General features: G+C 42.6%; 2 protein-coding genes across 3 annotated transcripts in view; both read left to right on the top strand.

Moving 5' to 3' along the window:
- The window catches only part of GRIN3A (glutamate ionotropic receptor NMDA type subunit 3A), a 151621-nt gene that overhangs the window by 112049 nt on the left and 16247 nt on the right, over nucleotides 1–23325 (top strand). The window lies entirely within an intron of this gene.
- On the top strand, nucleotides 15231–15934 carry PPP3R2 (protein phosphatase 3 regulatory subunit B, beta). Its single transcript, XM_072840319.1, has one exon. The coding sequence runs from the start codon at nucleotides 15268–15270 to the stop codon at nucleotides 15778–15780; it is 513 nt and encodes a 170-aa protein (XP_072696420.1). The 5' UTR covers nucleotides 15231–15267; the 3' UTR covers nucleotides 15781–15934.

The raw sequence follows: 23325 nt of genomic DNA, 5'->3' as shown, positions 1-23325 counted from the left end.
TTTCTACATGGCAGTTCACTCTTTTGTTTAGAAGTCTGCATTGGCCTGTCATGTTAATTAGGGAACAATCTGAAATGCAGAACATGGCTACACTGCCCTGTGGGACTGCCTACATCTTCAGTCTCATCTCAAATCACCTGCCTCCTGCCTCATTACATTCCCACAACCATGGCCATTTTATTTATTTTTCTAAAGATTTTATTTATTTATTTATTTATTTATTTATTTATTTATTTGAGAGAAAGAGGGCTCACACGTATATGTGCTCACAAGCAGGGGGAGGGGCAGAGGGAGAGGGTCTAGAGCAGACTCTGAGCTGAGCCCAGAGAGCGACCTGGGGCTTGATCTCACGACCTTGAGATCACGACCTGAGCCAAAACCAAGAGAGTCAGACATTCAACCAACTGAGCCACCCAGGGACCCCCACAATGGTTATTTTATTTTATTTTTTTGTTTGTTTTTGTTTTTTTTTTTATTTTTTTTTTTCACAATGGTTATTTTAGAGAAATGCGAGTGGCTTCCCTGTCTTGGCAACTTGGCACATGTTATTGGATCATCCTTCCCAAATACTCTTACCCCTGACGTTTACCAGCTAATGCCTCTTATAAATTCCTAGTTGAGGGGCCCCTGGCTAGCTGTGTTGGTGAAGTGTCTGCCCTGCATCAGTCTCCCTGCTCAGCGAGGAGTCTGTTTCTCCCTCTCCTTCTGTCCCTGTCCCTGCTTGTGCTCTCTCACCCTCTCTCTCTCAAATAAATAAATAAAATCTTTTTTTTAAATAAATAAATTCCCAGCTGAAATCTCACTTCTCCAGACCCTGCCCATAATCCCTGTTTCAATCCGAATCATATCTTCCTTTTTAATTTAGTATAGCTCATTGAGAAGATGGTCATAGGGCAAAGATTTAAAGAAAGCAAAGAGGAAAATGAGGGACTTAGGAAACTAGCATGTTCACTTTCCTACCATGTGACAAAACCAATGAACTCATTGGTTCCTACTACAACCCTGTTAGTCAGGCATTTTTATTTTTATTTGGAGTGGTTTGCATGGCTCTTTCTAAAAGAAGTAAAATTGGTCTTATACTAATGAACTGAATTAAGTCAAGTCAGCCAAGAAGCAAACAAACCAATTGTTTAAATTGTACAAATCGCTTGGTGTTTTCTACTATTTGCTGTGACCATGGTTAACTAATGCTAAAATTTCCAAGTGATTGAAGGTTAACAGCAAAACATTAGACAAAAGGAGCCTCCCAGTCATGTCCCCAAAGCCAACCATATAGAATGATTTGCACCTCCTGATCACACCTCTAGGCTGTTCAGAGGACCGTCAGATGGAGCTATCAGCTAAAGGGACCATCTGACCCCATTGGACACATAGAGGGGAATATCCTTTTGGGGACTAGCAGAAGTCTATTTATTCCAATATGAAAGGAGCTACCACAAAGCATGATAAATTTGAAGCCATACATTTCTGGACTTGTATCCTGAATCTACCAATTAACAACTGAATGACTTAACTGCTATGAAGTCTGAGTTTCCTCATCCATAAATGAATATGATAAAACCTGCCTTGCTATTTTGTTCTAAGAAGAGGAGATCATTTATTATTTACTAGGTATAGACCTAGTAAGAAACCTGACACAATAAATAGTAAATAATGAAAGTACTAATATTCCTCTCCCTCTGTCAGGAGAATTTCCTGAGGTTCATAGATATCTTCAGGTGTCTTCCTGCAGTTCTTTATAGAAGTGAGAAAACCTTCCCCAAAGACCAGCAGTGTATTTCCTCATATTTCATTGGCCAAAATTGTGTCATCTGCCCTATGTAATCCAGTCAGTGTGAGGGGAATGAGATCACCATGATGGATTAGACCAATCATGAGTCATCCCCTTGGACTGATGATGGGCCAGCATCCCTTGAAATATATGATCACATAGAGAAGACCTAAACAAAAGCAAGATTCCCTTAGGAAGAAGGAGATGGGAGAGTGGATGCTAAATAAGCAATCACTGACCTCTTCTACACTCACTCTACAAATTGAAAGTTGCTTCTGCTCTTATCCCACTCACTTCCATTCATCTATACAATAAGGTATTTGGATTTTATCATCTACAGGAGTCCTCTCAGCTTTGACCAGTGATTATGGTTTCCCTTTACATTATCCTGAGATAAAAATATCAATATTCTTTACAGTATAACATCATGGTTGAAAACGGGCTTTCGAGACAGTTCTGGATTTTAACCCTTTCAGGTTTGTGATATAGGACGTGATACTTGACGGTTCTAAGCCTCATCTTCTGCAAATTGGTGGTGGGAATATCTATAGGATTATAGTAAAAATTGTCAGATAAAGCTTGTAAAATATTGAGCTTATACCCAAATATACTAACCACAAGGTCACTTATGCTTTTAAGGATTTTGAAGTTTTATCATAAATATCCCAGGACTAGGGCAGCCTGGGTGGCTCAGAGGTTTAGCGCGGCCTTCGATCCAGGGCGTGATCCTGGTAGATCCGGGATCGAGTCCCACGTTGGGCTCCCTGCATGGAGCCTGCTTCTCCCTCTGCCTCTCTCTCTCTCTCTCTCTCTCTCTCTCTCCCTCATGAATAAATAAAATATTTTTTTAAATAATAAATAAATAAATAAATATCCCAGGACTGACCGTAATTTCAAACAAAACCAATTAAGTATGGACAAATAAGAGGACAGATTTTGAATAACAAATAATCAGCAGAAGTCATAAACTGTTTAGATGATGCATACAAAATACACTGAATTTTTTTTCAGCCATGGCTTTTAATGGGCCAAATTCAGGGGAGAGGCATTGTGGGAAATTCTGGGTGTATTGAACTGGAAGCAGCTGAATAAGAGACTGATAACAGGATCAAGTTATGGTTGTTGGGGCACCCGAGTGGCTCAGTAGTTGAGCGTCTGCCTTTGGCTCAGGTCCGGTCCCACATCAGGCCCCCCACAGACAGCCTGCTTCTCCCTCTGCCACTCTCTGTGTGTCTCATGAATAAATAAATAAAATCTTTTTTAAAAAGTTATGATTGTTAAGACCAACCTGGTCGTATGGATCAGCTGAATTTGGAAGGAGGGGAGGGGTAGGAATGAAGAGAATGGAAGAGATGCGTATTCTTAATTCTGTCTCAGAGACAGAAATGAAAGAAGAGTCTGTATGTGTGGTGGTAAGAGGGCCACTCCCAGCCTCGGGGAACATTCTGAACATACAGGGAGCTATTCTTTCTGAGGAATGGTGCTCTGTACTATGGCATCTCCCAGTCCATGCAATAACTGCTTATGACAATGCTCACCTGTGTGCATTTAAACAGCAGTACACATCCTTGTGCAGGCTGACACATTTGTCTTGTACAAAACCTAAGATAGAATTTCTGAATGTCACCCTCACAAAACCTACAGGTAGAATGTAATTAAATGAAGCCAATCTTCAGCTGAGCTTGGTGTCCTCTGTGAAGGCCCTCTGCCTGCTGGATTTCCCTTTGCTTGATCCATGATTTTCCACCTGCTTTTTTTTTTTTTAACTCTTCTCCCAGAAAAGGTCAGAAGAAGGAAGCATACCTGTTAGTACTTTATCAGCCCTTTTGTCTTAAATGCCATACATTGCTAGGCTATGATAGTGCAGAGAAACAAAGACTGGCTCTGACATCAGACACCCCATATTGGAAGCCTGCTTCTACCATCAGCTTGCCTGGGGCAAGTTGCTAAGTCACTCAGTCTCCACTTCTTCATCTCTTCTGTTGAAAGGATAAATAATAGAGTAAATAAAGTAAATAGAGTAAATAGAGTAAATAAAATAGTAGTTTAATAGACACGTCCCACTCTTTCACCCCCCCTCCCAGAGGGAGGGCTACAGTGCACAGTGCAGCAGAAGCAGGTATATTCTGGAGGGCACCTCTCCCAATAGGGGCTCTTGTGGAAAACATCACTCTGTTAATTTCTGACCTGACCTCCCATTTTCCAGGTCCAGTCCTAGTAATTAAGCCACAGAGTAATTAAGCACCCTTGTACTCTGAAAAAATATCCTAGTTTGGCTAATGAGTAATATGGTCACCTACTAACATGACATGAAAGATGCTTTTTCTTCCTATTTCTGGTAATTGGACATTAGTACTTCCTCCCCTGTGAGAATCTTGATGTATTCACCTCGCATCTCATGGCAACCCCAGAGCTGTCTAGCTGCAGTCTCTCTGGAGGATAAACTCATTTTTTTTTTAATTCCAGGGCTTTATCTGGTCCCCAGAGTCACCTAGAAAATTGCAGGTCCAGTTCTGCTGACCAGACTCCGGCAGTTCTCAGAGTGGAATTTTAAATTGACTTCAGTTGTTTCTCCATAGTCGTCCTAACACAACTCTGTGCCCAGAGCAGACTCCTTCCTTGTCACTCAGTTCCACTGGAGAAATGTATGGTAGACTTTAAATTCCTCCATTTCCTTTTGACTAAGCAAAAAATGTAATTTTTTTGGTAAAGTCACTGAGTGAATTTAGGGTTCCAGGGCAACTGTTTTGTGAAATCTGTTACTTGCAAACCAGGAACAGGAAGATGGTAGACCATAGACCACAGTTTAGCAAACCAAAATTCTTTAAAAAACTATGAAGATCTGTGATGATATCTTTTAAATAATGGATTGAAGACCTAATTGGTTGAACATTTTAACCAACTGGAAATAGTAGAGAAGGAAGAGGAAATAGTGGTCTTGGCAGAGAATGGATATCACACTCAAAGAGTCTGAGGAGTTTCTAAGAAACCATTTGCAAAAGTATGGTTTAAGGAAACCAACAGAAATAGCACATTCTCCCAGGGCAAGTAAAGTGAAGAAGCCATTATCATATCTAGGATCAAGAAGAAAAATGGAGAGAGCCATTCCTAGAGCCCAGGGAGGCGATGGCAGAGGGCTTCCTAACAGGAACCACAGAAGAGATGAAGAAGTGGAGACTGAGTAACTTAGCAACTTGCCCAAGGCAAGCTGATGGTAGAAGCAGGCTTCCAATATGGGGTGTCTGATGTCAGAGCCAGCCTTTGACAAGGGACATAGCCAACCCACAGTGACCCGGCTAGGAAATGGCCAGAGAATAAATACCTGACCTCAGTCTCCTCTTGCCTCATCATCATCTCCCACTACCGCCTTAGGTAAAGGGATCCTATCACTATGGTCCACAGAGGACCTCCCCAGGGCACAAAGGTGGATGGAGAAAGATGGAGAGTGGATCTGGAAGGGCAAAAGAATGTCCAGCACAGCCCCTCATGGTAGATGAAGATGGAGATGGGACAGTTAGAGGAAAGTGCCCGCAGCCTGACCATCTGAGAATGTGCACTTTCTGCACCGAAACCCAGGTCCAACCTGTAGGCAGACAGCTTATGCCTTGCCTTAGTCAAAAAAGAGAGAGAAGTACAACCAGGTCCACTGTAGCAACACTTGGGAGCCAGGCTATGAGGAGGCAGCTTTATGTCCTTGGAAAAGTTACTTAACCTCTCTCAACCTCAATTGAATCCATATCTTGCCGGATTGTTAAACGATTCCTCTGAATCCAAGGGTGTCCTTGTGCTGTTATTGAGTGCTGAGACAAACAAATACATACTAAGCAGGAAGTTAAACATTGCCGGGAAAGGAGTTCCATCTCAGGAGTTCAGAGACCTTGATTGCATGGTGTAAGGAAAAGGAGAAGTAAATTTTGGAACAGTCTAAAGGTAAATCATTGTACTTTTCGGTGTTTCTTAATCTCAAGGGAAGTGCACAATAAGAAACTTTGCCCCCATTCCATTTCCGAGCTCATCTTCAACTTCACCTTTACTACATCCCTGAAATTGCTCCATCCATGGCCTCTCCAGTCCTGAACTTCATTTAATAAGGGATGGGACCACTGGGCAGAGATGAAGTGAGATGTCTGCTAAGCTCATTATTAGGTTATTTTTTTAAAGCTGACGGTAAATGATTTGTTTTCAAGAGCACTGTAGAGGTGCAAATGTAAAAATAACCGGTCTCAAAATATCTCCGTCACAAAGGTACATCAAAACATCGAATGCAAATTGCTTAACCTCTCTGAGTCTCCTCTGCTCATTGGAGAGAACAATATTTGGTGCTTCTGGCTTGGTGTAAGGAACAGAGATAATGTACATAAAAGCGCCTGCCATCTAGAAAAGCAGGTGCTGAATGAATGGTAGTCATCATATTTGTCTGCCATGAACCAACTGAGTGACCTTCAACGAATCCCTAAAGTTCTCTCAGGTTTGTTTTCTCACCTTAAGATTGAGCTGTGTAGCATGTCCAGCTCAAAGAACGCTGTAGTTCTCAGGCCGACAGGTTTAGAGGGATCCTGTCCTAAAAGACACGGATCCTGGGACACAGAGAAGGACAGTGAACTGACTGGCCTCCAGTCTGGGCTCTCCATCTCTGACCATGGCCCAAGACCACCAAAACATGCATCCCATAGGAGGCTTACTAGTTTGTTCACTGATAAAATGGAGTTGTCTTGTGGTAAATCCATTCTTCCTTCCATTAATATTTAGGGGGGCAGGGGAGACGGGGAGGAAAGGATTAACCAACTACACATTGAAAGCCAAATAGATCACATAAGTCACATCAAGAGGCTTCAATGCTGTCAGTTTTCCTTCCATTTTGTCTTTAAAACCCAAAGGGAATGGTATGGGGGTGGGGGAGGAGTGAGTTTTAATGCAGTCTTTTCTGCTCTTGACAACTAGGTCACATCTCAACAGCCTCCTGCCCCTCTCATCCCTACCCCTTCCTTTTTCAATTTAAAATGTCACTGCTATCCAACCTGATGAAAGTTATGGCGAGGCAAGGAGAGTTAATGACTGTAGATTGCTTTAAATTGAAAACCCGTGTATGTCGGGAGCCACCTTGACAGCTGAGTGCTTCCCTTGGAATAGCCTAAGTAATTAAGTTTCATATTTAAGCCAAGCATAAGGTCAGATGGATCCTATCCAGGTAGTGCTTTCTGGAAACCTGAGAAGCACAACACTGTACGTGTGTCCTTTTATGATGTGGTGTGGAATTGTGCATGAAGAAAGGGAGGCCAATCTCAGAAAGGCCTTACCTTCTTATGCTCTGCTACCTGAACAAATTCATCCATCCATCCACCCACTCATCAGCACACATGTATTGAAGCCCTGTGTGCCAGCCCTGCATCAGGTGCAGCCGATGCAGAGAGGAATACAGAACTCACAGGCAGGGAGACAGACAGACCTGTGAACAAACCACATCGTCACAGAGACAGCAGGAGAAGAAGACACGGGCAAGCCCATGAATCACTTATGGAAGAGTAAGAATGAATCAGAGAGGGCTTCCTGGAGGAGGTCACCCCTGTAGGGGAAAGAACCCTCCAGCCAGAGTATGAGCAAGACACTGAGGCACGGATTGCAAACCATATTGCAAGCGATATGGTTTGGCCCCACCCTCCGGAGACACTGCACCCAGTTCTGCTGGATGGACAGGACTTCATGCCCTCCTAGTGGTGCCCTCCTTAGGGATTCTGAGATCATAGACGGCCACCTTGCCTTGTGTTCTGACGTATAGCTCCCCTGTTACTCCCACTACCGCAGAGACATCCTTTTAAATCTCCATATGGAAGGCAGTCTGAAATAACTGAAAAAATTTCAGCTCCAAAAGTAGGCATACTGAGGTTTGACACCCCGCTCCATCACTGTGTGTCCATGCAAGCCATGCAGCTTCGAAAACTTCAGATCCTTCCCCCCAAACTGGGAACGATAATGGAATCTACTTCTAAATAGTGAAATATATTTAACAAGTTATTTTAGGAAGAATACTGATGTTAATAAATGTTCCCTCCTCTTTCCCTGAGTATAGAGTTACGTGTGCAGAAGAAAAAAATATTTGGTAAATAACAAGCACGTGTAAGAAATTACAGTTGGTGCACCCTCTGGACCAGCTTTTGGACCCGTCTCCAAAAAAGTGGGAGCTTCTTATCATTACACGCCTCTTACAATTCCACCGTAAAGATTCTTTTCTGTGTTACTTACACGCTATAAAACTGAAGACTGTTTTCCTGGAGGACTTGGGAAATACATGATTCTGGAATTTTCTGCCTTGCAGAGTGCTGGATTAACCAGCTGTTACCGTATCGTGTTATTCCTTTCTTCCAACTCAGCTTCTAAGTTTGAGCGGGGAAACCTGAAAATGGTGTATGCAGACCATTAAGAGGCACTTAGATCAGATTTTTAGGGAAACAGCAGTTAACTATTTTCTTTAAATGTGATCACTGGTATTTCAAAGTCAGGTTACCGGATGGGCAGGCTGGAGCCCTAGAGTTCTCCTGTGTGGTTTTCCTCTCCTGCCACATCATCACAAAGGTGGGGCTGGTGCTCTGTTGCTCTCTGCTTATAGTGCATGACAGAAGTTTGAATTTTGTTATGAGAAAAACTAATTCCAGCGGGTGCCCCCTTCACCCTTGCTAATGACCAAGTAAACAGAGCTCATGGAATAAGGGTCTCTTCCTTTGTATACAAGAGATGCTTGGGCATAAATTATGCCCAAGATGATATACTGTTAATAGTTTTTGCTTTTTCCCCTGGTTACATTCAGTGGAGTCATGAATATTTATGAATATAGTTATTTACTATGCAACTGAAAGGTGTGAACAGTGCTCAAACTGATTAGGATTATTGTGAGAGACAGTCTTCCTTCCAGGTTTTCGGATTTCCATACGCTGAAATCTATAGGGGAATCACATGAAACAGGACTCCTCCCTATTTATTCTTCGTGCTAATAAGTAAGTAGTTGCTTCCAAGGCTCTCAAGATTCTGGCTGGAAAAAACCCAGAAAGCTTGGAAATGTGTGAAGCTTGCCATCTAGCGGCTATGATGTGAAGTGTCACAAACGATCAGAAAAGCCATCTTTTTTTGTTCTTCACAAACATCATTAATCAAGTCTAAGAAGGTGAGAAATTGACCTCACATTCCCTCTGTCATACCCAAGGCCTCCGAAGACCCTCTGTCCCGATGCAGCTGTGGGAAGTGGTGGAGTTTCGGGACACGTCAGATGAGAAGGCGGCATCATGGGGGAGCCCAGGGACCCGTAAGGGGTGCCCCTCTCATCACATTTTAAGTGGCTTCCTGCAACATCTGAGCATGCGGGGCTGCTCAGCCAGAGGAGCCAGTGCAGTCCCACGTGGGGCCTCGCCTCTGTCCGCCCCCCCCATCCTTCTGTCCAGTAAGACTTCAGGCCTGGTGTTATGGGTTGAATTGTGTTCCCCAAAACACAATGATGAGGTTCTAATGAACTAACCCCCTGGTACTTCAGAACAAGGCCTGGTTTGGAAATAGGCTCATTGCAGACATGATTAGCTAAATTGAGGTGTGGTCACACTCTAGACACTCTAGAGGGATGGGTCCCTAATCCAACATGCCTGGTGTCCTTCTAAGAAAACGGTCACTCTGGAGAGACAGACACAGGGAGAGCACCATGAGCATGAGGCAGAGGTTGGATTTACGCAGCTGCAAACCAACGGATGCAAAGACGGCCAACAAACTGTCAGATGCTTGGAATAAGCAAAGAAGGACCCCTCTAAGGTTTCAGAGGGAACATGGCCCTGCTGACATCTTGATTTCAGACTTGTAGTCTCCAGAACTGGGAGACAGCTTCTGTTTAAGCCCCACTTTGTGGTACTTTGCTTCGACAGCCAAGCAGATGCGTGCACCCAGCCTTTCACCTCCAGGGCTTCGTTCAGGCTACTGCAGGCTCTCATTTTCCAGACAAGCACATGTGGTTGTCCTTGGTTGTGAGCTGCCCTCCCAGCTGCCAGTCCCTCCCCTTCACAATGCCCGATTAATCTTTCTAGAATAGAATCCTGATTCAGTCATTCTTGTGTGCTTTCTATCACTCTTTCGGTGTCCTATAGAAATCACATGTCTTGGCCAAACATTCAAAACTCCCATTGAGCTGGTTCCTTCCATTTCACTTCGGTATTTTACTCCAGTCCTTCAGCCACATTGCACCAGTTGCTGTGATCCCCACCTCTCCCTTTCCCATTTCTGTGGTTATGGGACCTGCCGCCCCCCTTGTCTTCGTCAGGATCAAACAGTACTTCCTGCAAAGACAAGTCTTCCTCTATTTGTTACCAGCAAGAATTCTAGGAATTTCCCAACAACTCAATTCTCTGAATTCTTATAGCTCTTAGCTTTACGTTTCTGATGACATCTTTCCTTTTCTATCTTATGTTATAATTAACTACAACTTTCTAATGCCTCAAGTCACTCAGCAGCAAGTAGGCTTTCTCAGTGCTCTACATGTTGAAGAAACATGATTGGATAAATGATGTCCTGTAAGGAATGATTGAATAAACACTGCACTTTCTTTTTTTTTATTTATTTTATTTATTTATGATAGTCATAGAGAGAGAGGCAGAGACACAGGCAGAGGGAGAAGCAGGCTCCATGCACCGGGAGCCCGATGCGGGACTCGATCCCAGTCTCCAGGATCACACCCTGGGCCAAAGGCAGGCGCCAAACCACTGCGCCACCCAGGGATCCCAACACTGCACTTTCTTTAGTGTCTAGGAAATAGACATTTCTTCACTTCATCTAATATTGTGCTCTCCTGTGACCTCCCTGTTCTGGCCACAGTGGCCTTTTTAAAATTCTTCTATTTGAGACCCTCCTCCTGCCCCAGTGCCTTTGCACATATAGTTCCTGCCTCCCGGAACACTCATCCCTCACATCCCGGAGCATCCAATTAATTTATTATTCTCCTTGATATTTCAGCTTAATCATGATTTCCCCAATGAAAGTTTAGTTCATCTTTTCGACTGGATCAAATTTGCATTGTGTGAACTCCACTGGCACCACAAATTCCTAATGTGTTACCTCTAACCTGCAACACTCACCACAGGTGCCCCTTTAACATTTCTGGGCATAGTAATTTGGCTAATGCCCATCTTCCCTGCAAAACTGTAAGCTCCATGAGGACAGAAACAGCTGGAAAAGTATCTGCTTTAGATCACTATGCTATGCATGCTTCTTGTATAGTAAATGTTTAATAAATATTTGTGAAGAAAGCAAATGAATATAGTTGGGTATATCTACATGTACACGTATATAAACAGTCTTAAAATTTTTCTAGGCAAGCCTAAAGTAGGCACAATTATAACATCTATCATTTTTGTACCTACTATGTGCTAGGCATTGAGCCTAATTCTTTAATGTGTTCTATCTCATTTAATCTTGAAAATGATGCAATGAGTTAGCAATTGTTGCCCCAGTTTTATAGATGAGCAGTGATTTAAATAAGTAATTTTGCCCACGATCATAGAGTTGTTAAATAGCAAATTTAACAATTGAAATTGTTAAAAATTGAAAGCTCTAGGCAGCCCAGGTGGCTCAGCGGTTTAACGCCACCTTCAGCCCAAGGTGTGATCCTGGAGACCCGGGATCGAGTTCCACATCGGGCTCCCTGCATGGAGCCTGCTTCTCCCTCTGCCTGTGTCTCTGCCTCTCTCTCTCTCTCTCTCTCTCTCTCTCTCTCTGTCTCTCGTGAATAAATAAATAAAAATCTTAAAAAAAAGAAAAAAGAAAAGAAAACCAGTGCTCATACTAAACACCATGCCAGAATTACAAAAGAAAATCAAACATATTATTCTTGATTCTTTTAAATACACATGTTACACATAAAAGACTAAGCAAATAGTGCTACATCTTTCCAGTCATACTGTTTATTAAATTGTAGATCTCTCAATAGCAAAACCGTTTATTTCTCAAGGGACTCTATCTTGTTCACCACAGAAGACCCATCAGCTGGCACAGGGCCTGGCTCACAGTAGGTGTTTGATATATATTTGTTAAATGGATTTGAACTTGAAACAACGTTTGTCACATCCAAGGAAAACAAAACACATATAGCCAGAGCCAAATATCTGCTTTGGAGAAAGCAAATAAAGAGTAAGAAAGGAAAATAAAGAAGATAGGGTACAAAAGATAGGTGCACATGGTATGCTATTTTAGATGGCTTTTTAATTATTTTAGATGTTCTCTCACTCAAATCTAAAATAATACTATGACACCATTATATATTTTTAAAAGATTTTATTCATTTATTTGAGAGAAAAAGAGAGAGAGAGCACCAGCAGGGAAAGGGGCAGAGGAAGGGGGAGAAGCAGACTGCCCCCTGAGCAGGGAGCCTAATGTGGGGGCTCAATCCAAAGACCCTGGGATCATGACCTGAACTGAAGGCAGGCAGACACTTAACTGACTGAGCCACCCAGATGTCACTACGACACCATATTATTCCTGCTTTGCAGATGAGAAAGCTGATGCTCAGAAAAGGTTTTAAACTCAGGGCTGTGTGGTTCCGCAGTCTACAGGATGGCTAACCTCAACACAGATTAATGTTAAATATGGTAATTTGCAACACCACAGATAGGTGTGGGCTTCCAAGTCAAGATCAATGACCCACTACCTGGGAAGCTCCCAGAATGGCTGTGTGATACTGCTCAGAAACCCATTCTCCTGACTTGGAAGATGAGGCCTTAAATGAGCCAAAGGATCCATCACTTCCATTTCTATTGGTTTTATTTTCCAATATCAGTGATTTTTGCATGTGACCATCTCATAGTTCTTTCCCTGAAAATTCTTGAGGAAAAAATAATGACTTGCTGAAATGGAAGTGCCATTAGGCTCCTGATTTCTTCTGGCACAATCAGTGAACCCTTTTAATTTACTTACTGCGGTGAATGTCCAATGGTCCAGATCCCTCCACAGTGATAAAGAGAAAAAGTAACACTGAAAATGACTAGGAATAACAGCCAGAGAAAATTGAAGCAATGGCATTGAGCTGCATAATAATGCTGAACTACGAAGTTTATGTAATGTGGAGCAATGGGGGACTCAACTTCACATTGACCAAAACTTAAGATCCAGCATGACATTGCATCCTCTGCAGGACAGGAGTTAAGCAATTCTTGGTAACACACTGAATTATTTTAGTGAAGTGGGACCATCTTCCTGAGAGTGTCTGTTCAACCAGGAGTTAACTTCTCCTCTCATGTAACATTTCTATATGCATGCCCACATCTCACTCTCAGAACAACCACATGCAGTGGAGAAGGCAGTTATAATTACTATCACCATTCTACAGATGAGGAGGCTGAGGTGGGTACAGAAATGGCTCCTCAAAGGGCTCATCGCTAATCTGGGCAGAGCAGGGACTGGAACCTGGTCTACTGAATTCTTATGCTCTTTCCACTACCCCTCACTACATAGAAGAATAGAGGAATACACTTACTAAAAGTTTCCAAGCTAGTATCTCTTTCCACATGATGACCATCAGGGGTAAATCAGTGAAGACTCCAGAAGCATGCCTGATGGGCCAGTGAGGTCGTCAATCCTCAAGGAGTATGCTGAACTGGGGGAGCCAAAGTCAATGCTGAGAAAATGCTTAGAGCAGTAAGTGGCACCGTGTAAATGGTACACGAGGAACACTCAGTAAATAACAGACACGTAGGGACCCAGGCTGCCAACTGTTCATTCTTTAAGACTTCATCTTCACCAGCAGGGTAAATAGTACTGAAATTAGTAGTAATATTAATAATGATTAAGGTTTATCATATCAGCTAAGATCAACTTTAATCCTCCTACAGCTGTAAACATGTATTATTAGCCCCATTTTACAGATGGGAAAAACTGCTGTTAAGCAAGTTGTTTGAGGCCTTACCACTACTAAGTGGGCCGTTCAGAGCTGATGCTAGGTGATTCTCTTTTAAATTTTTTCCACTCTATCATGCTTCTTTCAGATCTAGCTCATTCAGTCACTTGGGATAATAATTCAGTGGTTTGTTGTAGTCTACGAAGCTTGCCTTTCCCTTTAAATTGTCTAGCTCTTGGGGAAGATACCCCATAGCTTTGTTGTGGGATAGAATCATGTTTCAGCACAATCGCCGTGAGAGTGATATTTTGGCTGAACTGAAAACACAAAGAAGGTGTTAGCATTTTTTAAGTGAGTGTTTGCCCCCTTGGGTTTGATTTAGTGGCCTGGGGTTTTCCCCCTTAGACCCTTTGAACAGCATTGCTCTTGAATCCGATTTATTTCTTATGCATTTGGAGTAACTGATGTGCTTCCAAAGGAAGAAGGAATATGGGGAAGGGGGGGGTAGTGCATCAGATTCCCATTTAACAAAAAGGACAAATCCAGTTTAAGCAAAGAGGAAAGAGTGACACCGCAGAAGGGCCACTGGCACTCTCAGAACAATCCAAAGGTTTCTCTGGACTCATCACAGCCATTCCCAAAGTGGTCTGCAGGACAGCCATCAGGCACCAGTTCAACAGCGAGGAAGACCAGTTGTAAGATGATGAATTCCAAGTAACAATAGGGCAACCAAGGCTAATATTCTGGGGAACCGTGTGTTCTTGAAAAAATGCCCTGAATCCAGCGTTGCCTGCATTCCTCAGGAATATGTCACCGCCTGTAGGTGATCACGTGAGAAATCCTGTGCGACATCTGAGTGGTCTCTTAGAAAGGCCCTGAACCCCATACCTTGACAAGGGTCAATGACCACAACGGGAAGAAGATCAAGGCTGGCTTCCCCTCCCAGAGAATTTAGGAAAAATAGGTGTAAGACCAACCCTGTGATGCGCCACCTCACTTGGTCCCCCCACTAGGCCTGCATAATAAGCAGGAAGGGCCGAAGACTGCTCTTCCCTCCCTAATGCCTTGCAGGTTTATTAAGCGTATGTATTGCAGGACAGGTGCTGGGGGTGGGGGGACTGCCCTTTTGGGGGTGATTTGCTAAGGAAATGTGAGGAGGTGAGAAGGTAAAATCCTAGCAAGGGAACTAGAGAGAAAATCGAGGGATCCCTGGGTGGCGCAGCGGTTTGGCGCCTGCCTTTGGCCCAGGGCGCGATCCTGGAGACCCGGGATCGAATCCCACGTCGGGCTCCCGGTGCATGGAGCCTGCTTCTCCCTCTGCCTGTGTCTCTGCCTCTCTCTCTCTCTCTCTCTGTGACTATCATAAATACATTTTAAAAATTTTTTAAAAATTTAGATAGAAAATCGAGGAGGGCCAGGAGAGAAGGAAGGAGGGCGCAGGGGCAGCCTGTGGGCCTCTGGGTTCCCCCGGGGCGCCCATCCCCTGCAACCCTCAGCTCCCCCCTGCTCCCCGCCTGGCTCCCCACCCCCGCTCGCTGGGGCTGGTCGTGGGGGTCCCGCGAGCCCCCCAAGGCTGCCCGCGCCCCGCAACCGTCCGCCCCCCGCGCCCCCAGCGCCCCAGCGAGGGGTGCCCGCGTGCACAATGGGGAACGAAGCCAGTTACCCCGAGGAGATGTGCTCCCACTTCAGCCAGGACGAAATTAAGAGGCTGGGCAAGCGGTTCAAGAAGCTGGACCTGGACTGCTCGGGCTCCCTGAGCGTGGACGAGTTCCTGTCGCTGCCCGAGCTGCAGCAGAACCCGCTGGTGCAGCGAGTGGTCGACGTCTTCGACACGGACGGCAACGGAGAGGTGGACTTCAGGGAGTTCATCCTGGGGGCCTCCCAGTTCAGCGTCAGGGGGGACGAGGAGCAGAAGCTGAGGTTTGCCTTCAGCATCTACGACATGGATAAAGACGGCTACATCTCCAACGGGGAGCTGTTCCAGGTGCTGAAGATGATGGTCCGGGACAACCTGAAAGACTGGCAGTTACAGCAGCTGGTGGACAAGACCATCATCACCCTGGATAGAGACGGGGACGGGAAGATCTCCTTCGAGGAGTTCAGTGCTGTGGTCGGAGGCCTGGAGGTGCACAAGAAGCTGGTAGTAATTGTGTGAGCTTTTCCGTTAAGAGCACCACCCACCAACCCTTACTTCCCTTTCTGTCCCTTTTGAGATGGGCTCCAGGCAGCCCAGCAGCCCTCTCTCTGACTTACTTGGAAGTGCTTCTCTTTGTCAAGCCACGTTTTTCTAACACGAACCTCATGACCAACTCGGTGTCATTCATTCTTTTTCTCTCAGCGATTCAGGGTAACGCTCTAACTGGGGGAGACCAAGATGAAGGAGCGTGGTGGGGAAAGAAAACCAAATGGCTTTTCTAAACGTCTTTTTCTTGGTTTTGTTGTGTTGTGTTTTTTTTTTAAGATTTTATTTATTTATTAATAAGAGACACAGAGAAAGAGAGAGAGGCAGGGACACAGGCAGAGGGAGAAGCAGGCTCCATGCAGGGACCCCGATGTGGGACTCGATTCCAGGTCTGCAGGATCAGGCCCTGGGCTGAAGGCAGCACTTAACCACTGAGCCGCCGGGGCTGCCCTTTTTCTTGGCTTTGACACAGAAACCAAACTATAAAGAGTCAAAAAGAACTTTAAAAATCCCCAAATGAGAAAATATACACATCTTGGCTTTTACCTCTCATGGTGTTACATATGGGAGAAAATTGCACAATTTAAATCAGGTGCTGGGTGGATAGTTTTGATTTACCTGCAGCCAAGTTCTCACGACGGATTGTTAACTTCCTGTGGTGGCAACAGAAGCAGATATATTTCTCTTGGCTGAACACCTCTTTGATCAGTTCTCTCTGGGCAGCGAAAGCCCATCTTTCCCTTTCCTGGGCTGCAGCCAGCTGCCCACCCTACGTGCAGAAATCCCTGAGCCTGTCTGGAGGGTTCCTCCTGTCTCATCGTTTCAGCTCCTGACCAGAAACTGGTCTCAGGACTCTTATAAGAAATACTGAACCTGGATTAAGTGCCCAGCCCAACTATCAGCCTCGGTGGCAGTCTTTCAGGGTGGGCTACCCATCCCGATACGAAGTTCAGTTAAGACTGCTTCCAGCCAAACAGGGTGGGGGCCTTCCCAGAAAGCTCTTACCTCCAAAACTCAAGCCCCCTACCACCACCCCAGTTACAGGGAAAGGGACAGATTCAGAGTCATTCTTCCCACAGGACAGAGACAAACACAATCAAAAGATGCAGATACGGGGATCCCTGGGTGGCACAGCGGTTTGGTGCCTGTCTTGGCCCAGGGCGCGATCCTGGAGACCCGGGATCGAATCCCACATCGGGCTCCCAGTGCATGGAGCCTGCTTCTCCCTCTGCCTGTGTCTCTGCCTCTCTCTCTCTCTCTCTCTCTCTCTCTCTCTCTGTGACTATCATAAATAAATTAAAAAATTAAAAAAAAAAAAAAAAGATGCAGATACGGGCAGACCTGTCTCTGCAGAAGGGGGGGAGTGCCATCTGTACTAGCTAAACTTAGTTTTAGAAATCAGACCCCGGGCCTGGCAGGGAAGCTGAGAGCTCTTTCACCCCAGGAAGCTTTTCTCTTGGAACACTCAGCCCATATTTCCTCATACCCTAATACACCTGCAGCCAAGGTGTGTACTGGAGCCTATTTACACTGGGCAAAGGCAACGAGTGTGCATCTCTTCCTAGCTCTGTGTTAGTGACGTCATCACGTTGATAGATTGAAATTGGCCACCGTGGAACTAGCACATCACGGGAAGGAGCAAAAACTTTTCATTTTGTTTGGAGAACCAGTATAAGTAAGTATATCACTGCCTGTACTGCAGATCTTACCCGATCTCTGAGGTCCCACTTAACTGTCAGTTATCAGAAAACAAGGTGTCCTTGGTCCCAGCATTTGCCACTTCACACCAATCCTCTTCCTTACAGTGGACCACTCCCCCATGGAAGGGCTTAAGGCTCTCAAAACACCGGTACAATGAAACATTCTCTCCCTACACAGGATAAAACTCAGGTGATTTTACTCAGGATGAAGAATATCTGTTTGAAAGATACTATTATCCTTATATTTTGAAGAAGCTAGTAGCTGGTCTTGAAAAAAACAAAAGTAGGAAAAATAAGTCCACAAATTTAATTACTGTCAGGGTACCCATCTACCAAGGCTCCCTGCCACACTTATTATTTTCTAGATTATTTAGGAACCACAAAAAATAGAGGAGTCTCTGTCCTTTAATTCCTGTGCAGTCCTAGAAAATGTATTAATACTCAAGAAATGGCCCCAACCCTGTGTGATACCCTCATTGCAGGATAGCATCAATTCAGACACACTTGGGTTTGGAGTTGCTTGCAACTCAGTTTTTATGACGGTCATTTATTAACTCTGTGAGCATAAGCAAGTTACTTAACCTCTCAGGATCAGTTCTCCTAATTAAAACGAGGATCCATTATATGGTTATTTTGAAGATTCAAAAATATAAAACATTTAAGGGGTGCCTGGATGGCTTAGTCAGTAGAGCATGCAACTCTTGATCTCAGGGTTGTGAGTTTGTGCCCCATGTTGGGTGTAGAGCCTACTAAAATAATAATAATAATAATAATAATAATAATAATAATAATAATAATAATAAAAGTAAAGTGCCTAGGGCACAATGAGTTCATTGTAATTTCCTTCTCTTCCCCCCTTTACTCCACTTCTATTAGATCAAGATACATAAGGGAAAGAATTCTTCATCTTGAACTCTTTCTTAGTACTTAGCTATAGCAGTGTAAAATTAGCTGGATGTTTGTATAATCTTAATCCAGGAAAGAAACAATGTCATAGCCCTCCTGACCCCCTCATGTGCAGAGGTAACGAGAGACTTCTTGGCCAGAGAAAGTTTAGAAGACTCTCATTCTAGCCCAACCTATTTGACTTTGTGGAGGAAACTATGCAAGAGGAAAGTCAGCATGTGTAGTACTAGCTGACAAGGCCTCTTGGAGACTTTTTTTTTATATACTCTGCAATGTACACATTAAAATATGGAAATTTAAAAATTACGACCAAGGGTTTGAAACATGTTGAATTACATGTTTAAATTTAACAAGAGGAGGAAAAATATTTCAGCTCCTGGAATGGCTGGAATTAACAAGCTAATTGCTCCATCAGTCTACTTAATGTAGTTACCCAGAGCTTTATGGTAATGACCTTGAACTGAGAACTGTTTCTACTTTTAGCAACTGGAAAAATCTGACTGTATGGATATTTGGGGAGAAAGATCACATTTACTTCCAAGTTAGAATGCTTTGATTTTTCTGTGAGTTGCTAGTTGCCAACAAATATAGTTCTGTACAACTCCTTGTGTGATAATGGTAGTTAACATTTATTGAACCACTGTTCCAGACACTGTTGAATTTGTTATATCATTTAATCATAACAACACTGCGAAGTAGGTGCCATCATTCGGTTTAATGCATGAAGCTGTAGAGAGATCTAGAATCTCCTCCAAGATCTCCCGGTTGGTAAGTGGCAAAGCAAGAACTTGAACTAGGCTTTTTATTTATTTATTTTTTTTTATTTATTTTTATTTTTAAGATTTATTCATTCATTTGAGAGTGTGCACCCATGCACTGCAGTGTGGAGCTTGCTTCTCCCTCTGCCTGTGTCTCTGCCTCTCTCTCTCTGTGTGTCTCTCATGAATAAATAAATAAAATCTTTAAAAAATAATAAAAATAAAAAATAAACTGATAATAGCAACCAATATACTTCCAGGCTATACAGATCAGTAACAATATGTTGTTAGAAATCCAAAATTAATGGATTGTATCTGCTCTCTACCACATGTTGCAATCCCAAACCACAAGACACTTCTTTTTTTTTTTTTTTTGAAATAAGAGAAAATACAGCCTTAGCTCTATTGGTTTATCCTCAAAGTCTATCATGCTTTAGAGGCATTCTCAGGGAAAAACCTCTCAGGAAATATTTTTTGTTTAGTTACAAATTCTATTCTTCACTTGTAATATTGAATCTCTTTGTTAGCATATAAGAAGTCATTGATCTGGCTACTGTGCTTTATCTGTTTTGCATGCCTTGAAAAGGGAATGGCTTGGATGTTTTTTAAGACAAGGTGGCACCGTAATAGGCCACTAGACTGAGAATCAGCCTGGACGCCTCTCCTTTCATATTGGCTACTGTAGCTATCCCAAAGGCTGGTGACTGTGCGCATAGCAGCAAATCATGTGTCAGCTTTAAAGACATTAGCTGGTTCACAATGAAAAACCACAACATTGAAGAAACACCAGCAGCAAGACAGCTGTGTACATCAAAGGCTACAGTCTGAAAACTCATAGGCTTTATCCGACCCACAAGTAAATTTTTTTGTTGTTTTATGTGATGTTTGTCCTCACAAGTTTTTTATTTGCCAATATTTTTAAAATCTGAAGCTCTTAAATCAAAATCAAGATGAGCATAAACGAATGCATGCCACCCCAAGATGAGAGTGACCTTTTATTGGCTAAGATACCTATGAAGCATGTGGCTAAAATGGAAAGTTTCAAGGAAGAGAAAACCTGCTCCACTCTTTAGTACAAAAGCTCAAGATGGACTAAAGTGTTCATTATTTTTCAAAAATAGTGCAACTGGTCATAAAACATTTATCCCAACAACCAATATTTTCTAACAGCTGAAACAATAGGTTTACAATAGTCAAAACAAATATAGCCATATAGAACTTCAAACTTCCATATAATAAAATCTAACAAAAACTAACAGTTAACTTGTAATTAGAGAAACATAAGTAATACGTAGGAAAGAGGTTAATAGCTTTTTTTCAACAAAAAGCCTTGCCTTGTCTGGAATGCATAACCAGCAAGGATATAAATATATGATTCATACAAAAGGAGATGGAAAAAACATCAAAAAATAGCCTCCCTAAGTAAATACAAATCAGAATGTTTAAAACAAGAAAAATTGATTGCATATAAAACAGGCTTGGCAGGGATGTGAGCATTCTGTGCATCGGGCAGCATCAGGAACAGTGTTCACACTTTGTGAAGGATGCTTCACACATCATGAGGCCTCAAAACAGTAATATCATCTGACTTGTTAATCCCACCCACTGTATATATATATGTATATATACATATACATATATATACATATATATATATATCAGAGAATCAAAACCGATTTTTAAATGTTATACACAGAAGATTTTTTGTTGTAGCAATATTTATCATGTATATATAATATTAAAGAAAATTAAACACCTGACAGTTTGACATTAGTTGCCAATTATGGTAAATAATAGGTGATAAAATAAAGCCATTAAATTAATAAATAAAATGACTGTAAATACACATTTTTGGAAAATAGTATTTTTTTTTAAAAGCATAGTTGCTATATATTTACATAATTCTGGAAAATACATATGTATATGGTTCATATGCAGTTCAGAAAAGAAAATAAGAACTGAAAGTGTTTTGTAGGGACACCTGGCTGGGTCAGTTGGTTAAAGCCTGTGACTCTTGATCTCGGGATTGTGAGTTTGAGCCCCCCATGGGATGTAGACACTTATTTTTTAAAAAGAAACTATGTATGGGAAAAGGATTATGGTTAATCGTCTCTAAAGTTTAGAAATGTTTTTCTGAGTTGCTTTAATAATAAATCAAGATTTTCAAAAGACCACACAATGGAGAAATGTAGCAAATTGAGTACCAGGTCCAAGGCTAAAAAGTGGTTGTGGAAGCCTAGAAGGGGCAGGGGCTTGGAGAAGGCAAGGAACAGAAGGAATGTTTCCTGAACAGGATGGGCAGTGCCACACTGACGGAGCCATTAAGCAGATTACAGATTAAAGAAGACAGAGGTTCCCAGCCCCCAGGGCCTGGAAAGTGATGAGACTTTCCCACAGACACTGGTTGCTGTCCATCTACATCATTTTGCTAATGCAAATGTGTGAGCGCTGTTAATTAACTTTGCTTATGCATTGTCCTGCTGGATTTTGCAGATCATCTCCTCTTGTTTCTTTTGTTAAATGTGATCTTTCCATCTGTCTTCATTGATGAAAAAATTCCAGATCCTCTGAGTGAACATCTTCTTTCTCCCTCTTCATAATTATTGTCATTTTTTTTCTTTTTTTTTTTAGAAATCCCAAATGATTGCACCTTACACTTTTACCCTACTCTCCAGCCAGGTAAACTGTATCCCTTGGGAGCTGTCCTTGGGACCTCCGAGCCCAGCCTCCTGCAAGTCTCCATCTTCTGTCCTTCCCCCAAATGACTGTATCATTTGTATAGATACAACAATGAAGCTGCCAGATTTGTTGAGCTGCTGCTCTTCCAAGCAAAATAGTGGGTGGCAAAAAAAAAAAAAAAAAAGTGTATAAATCAGGTCTTCTAGATTAGAAAACGTATTTGCTTCCTATGTATGTACCCTGCTTCCAAGTATCTAGGAGTCATCCATAGTTCAGACTTTCCATAGCTCTTCTTTCCTTTACCTTTCACTAAAATCATTATTAGTCCCCAACTCTTGTTCTTACTAAAGAAAATCAGTTTGAACACCAGGATTGGGCTTTACAGACTCAGAGAAGAGATAATGCAAAGTTTAACGCACTAGATCACTAAAATATAAAATTATTTCCCCTGGTTCTCGTAGTTATTTTATTCTGGGGGAAGCCTACTTTAATGGGTACTGGAAATCTCGAGATTAACTGTAACTAAGTTTCTTTTCAGATACATATTGTATTTAATAGGCATGTATTGAACACCCACTATACACCAAGCTTTTGGACGCATATAAAGAAAGGCAAAGCCTCACTGTATCAGAGAAATCTTCCTAGAACAGACTCATGGATTCACTTCAGGGTTCTACATTAAGAAATAAAGTCTATTTCAAGATAGGTTCTATTTACAGCTTGGAGCTAGAGGAGCTTATCCTTTAAGCAGTCTATGGGGTCCTGTTCTTTGGTTGCAAGCAACAGATTAAGCAAGAAAAAAGGGGATTATCAAAAGAATAGTGGGGAGCTCAGTGTTTTGAAGTAAGGAAAAGAATAACTGATAATGCCTCAGGAACCACAGGACTCCAGGGACTATGACTTTGAAGCATTGGCACTGGAAATGACTCAGTCTCAACTTTCAATGCCAATATCTCTGTTTCAAATGCAAATTGGCTTACCTTAGGTCACATGCTTGGCTTTAAGGGACCAAACAATGAGGAGTCTGATTGGTTGATAAATGAAAACTACGAATTTCCCCAAGGAAAGGGTCCTAAGCAAATAAAATCAATACAATACATGCCCAACACAAATCAGCTGAAATTACTGCATTCAATCTCTAACTTTTTATTAATTGCAAATATACTTCCCTCCAATTAGGTCCCAGAGTGATGAATACTGGTATTATGAAGTCATGATGGCGAGTTTTCCAAGCTCACTTTTCTCATCTATCAATTGAGAATACCCATCTCTATCTTTCTCCCTCACAGAATTATTCTAAAAATCTCCTGAGATATACAAAAGTGTTCAGGGAGTAGAAGGGAAAGGAGAAGAAATGGGTAGGAAATATCATAAAGGGAGACAGAACATAAAGACTCCTAACTCTGGGAAACAAACTAGGGGTGGTGGAAGGGGAGGAGGCGGGGGTTGGGGGTGAATGGGTGACGGGCACTGAG

The sequence above is a fragment of the Canis lupus genome, chromosome 10 (assembly GCF_048164855.1).
Source record: "Canis lupus baileyi chromosome 10, mCanLup2.hap1, whole genome shotgun sequence".
In the NCBI taxonomy this organism is placed as follows: Eukaryota; Metazoa; Chordata; class Mammalia; order Carnivora; family Canidae; genus Canis; species Canis lupus.
Note: the sequence above shows the minus strand (reverse complement) of the source record. Positions and strands in the feature narration are given on the sequence as shown.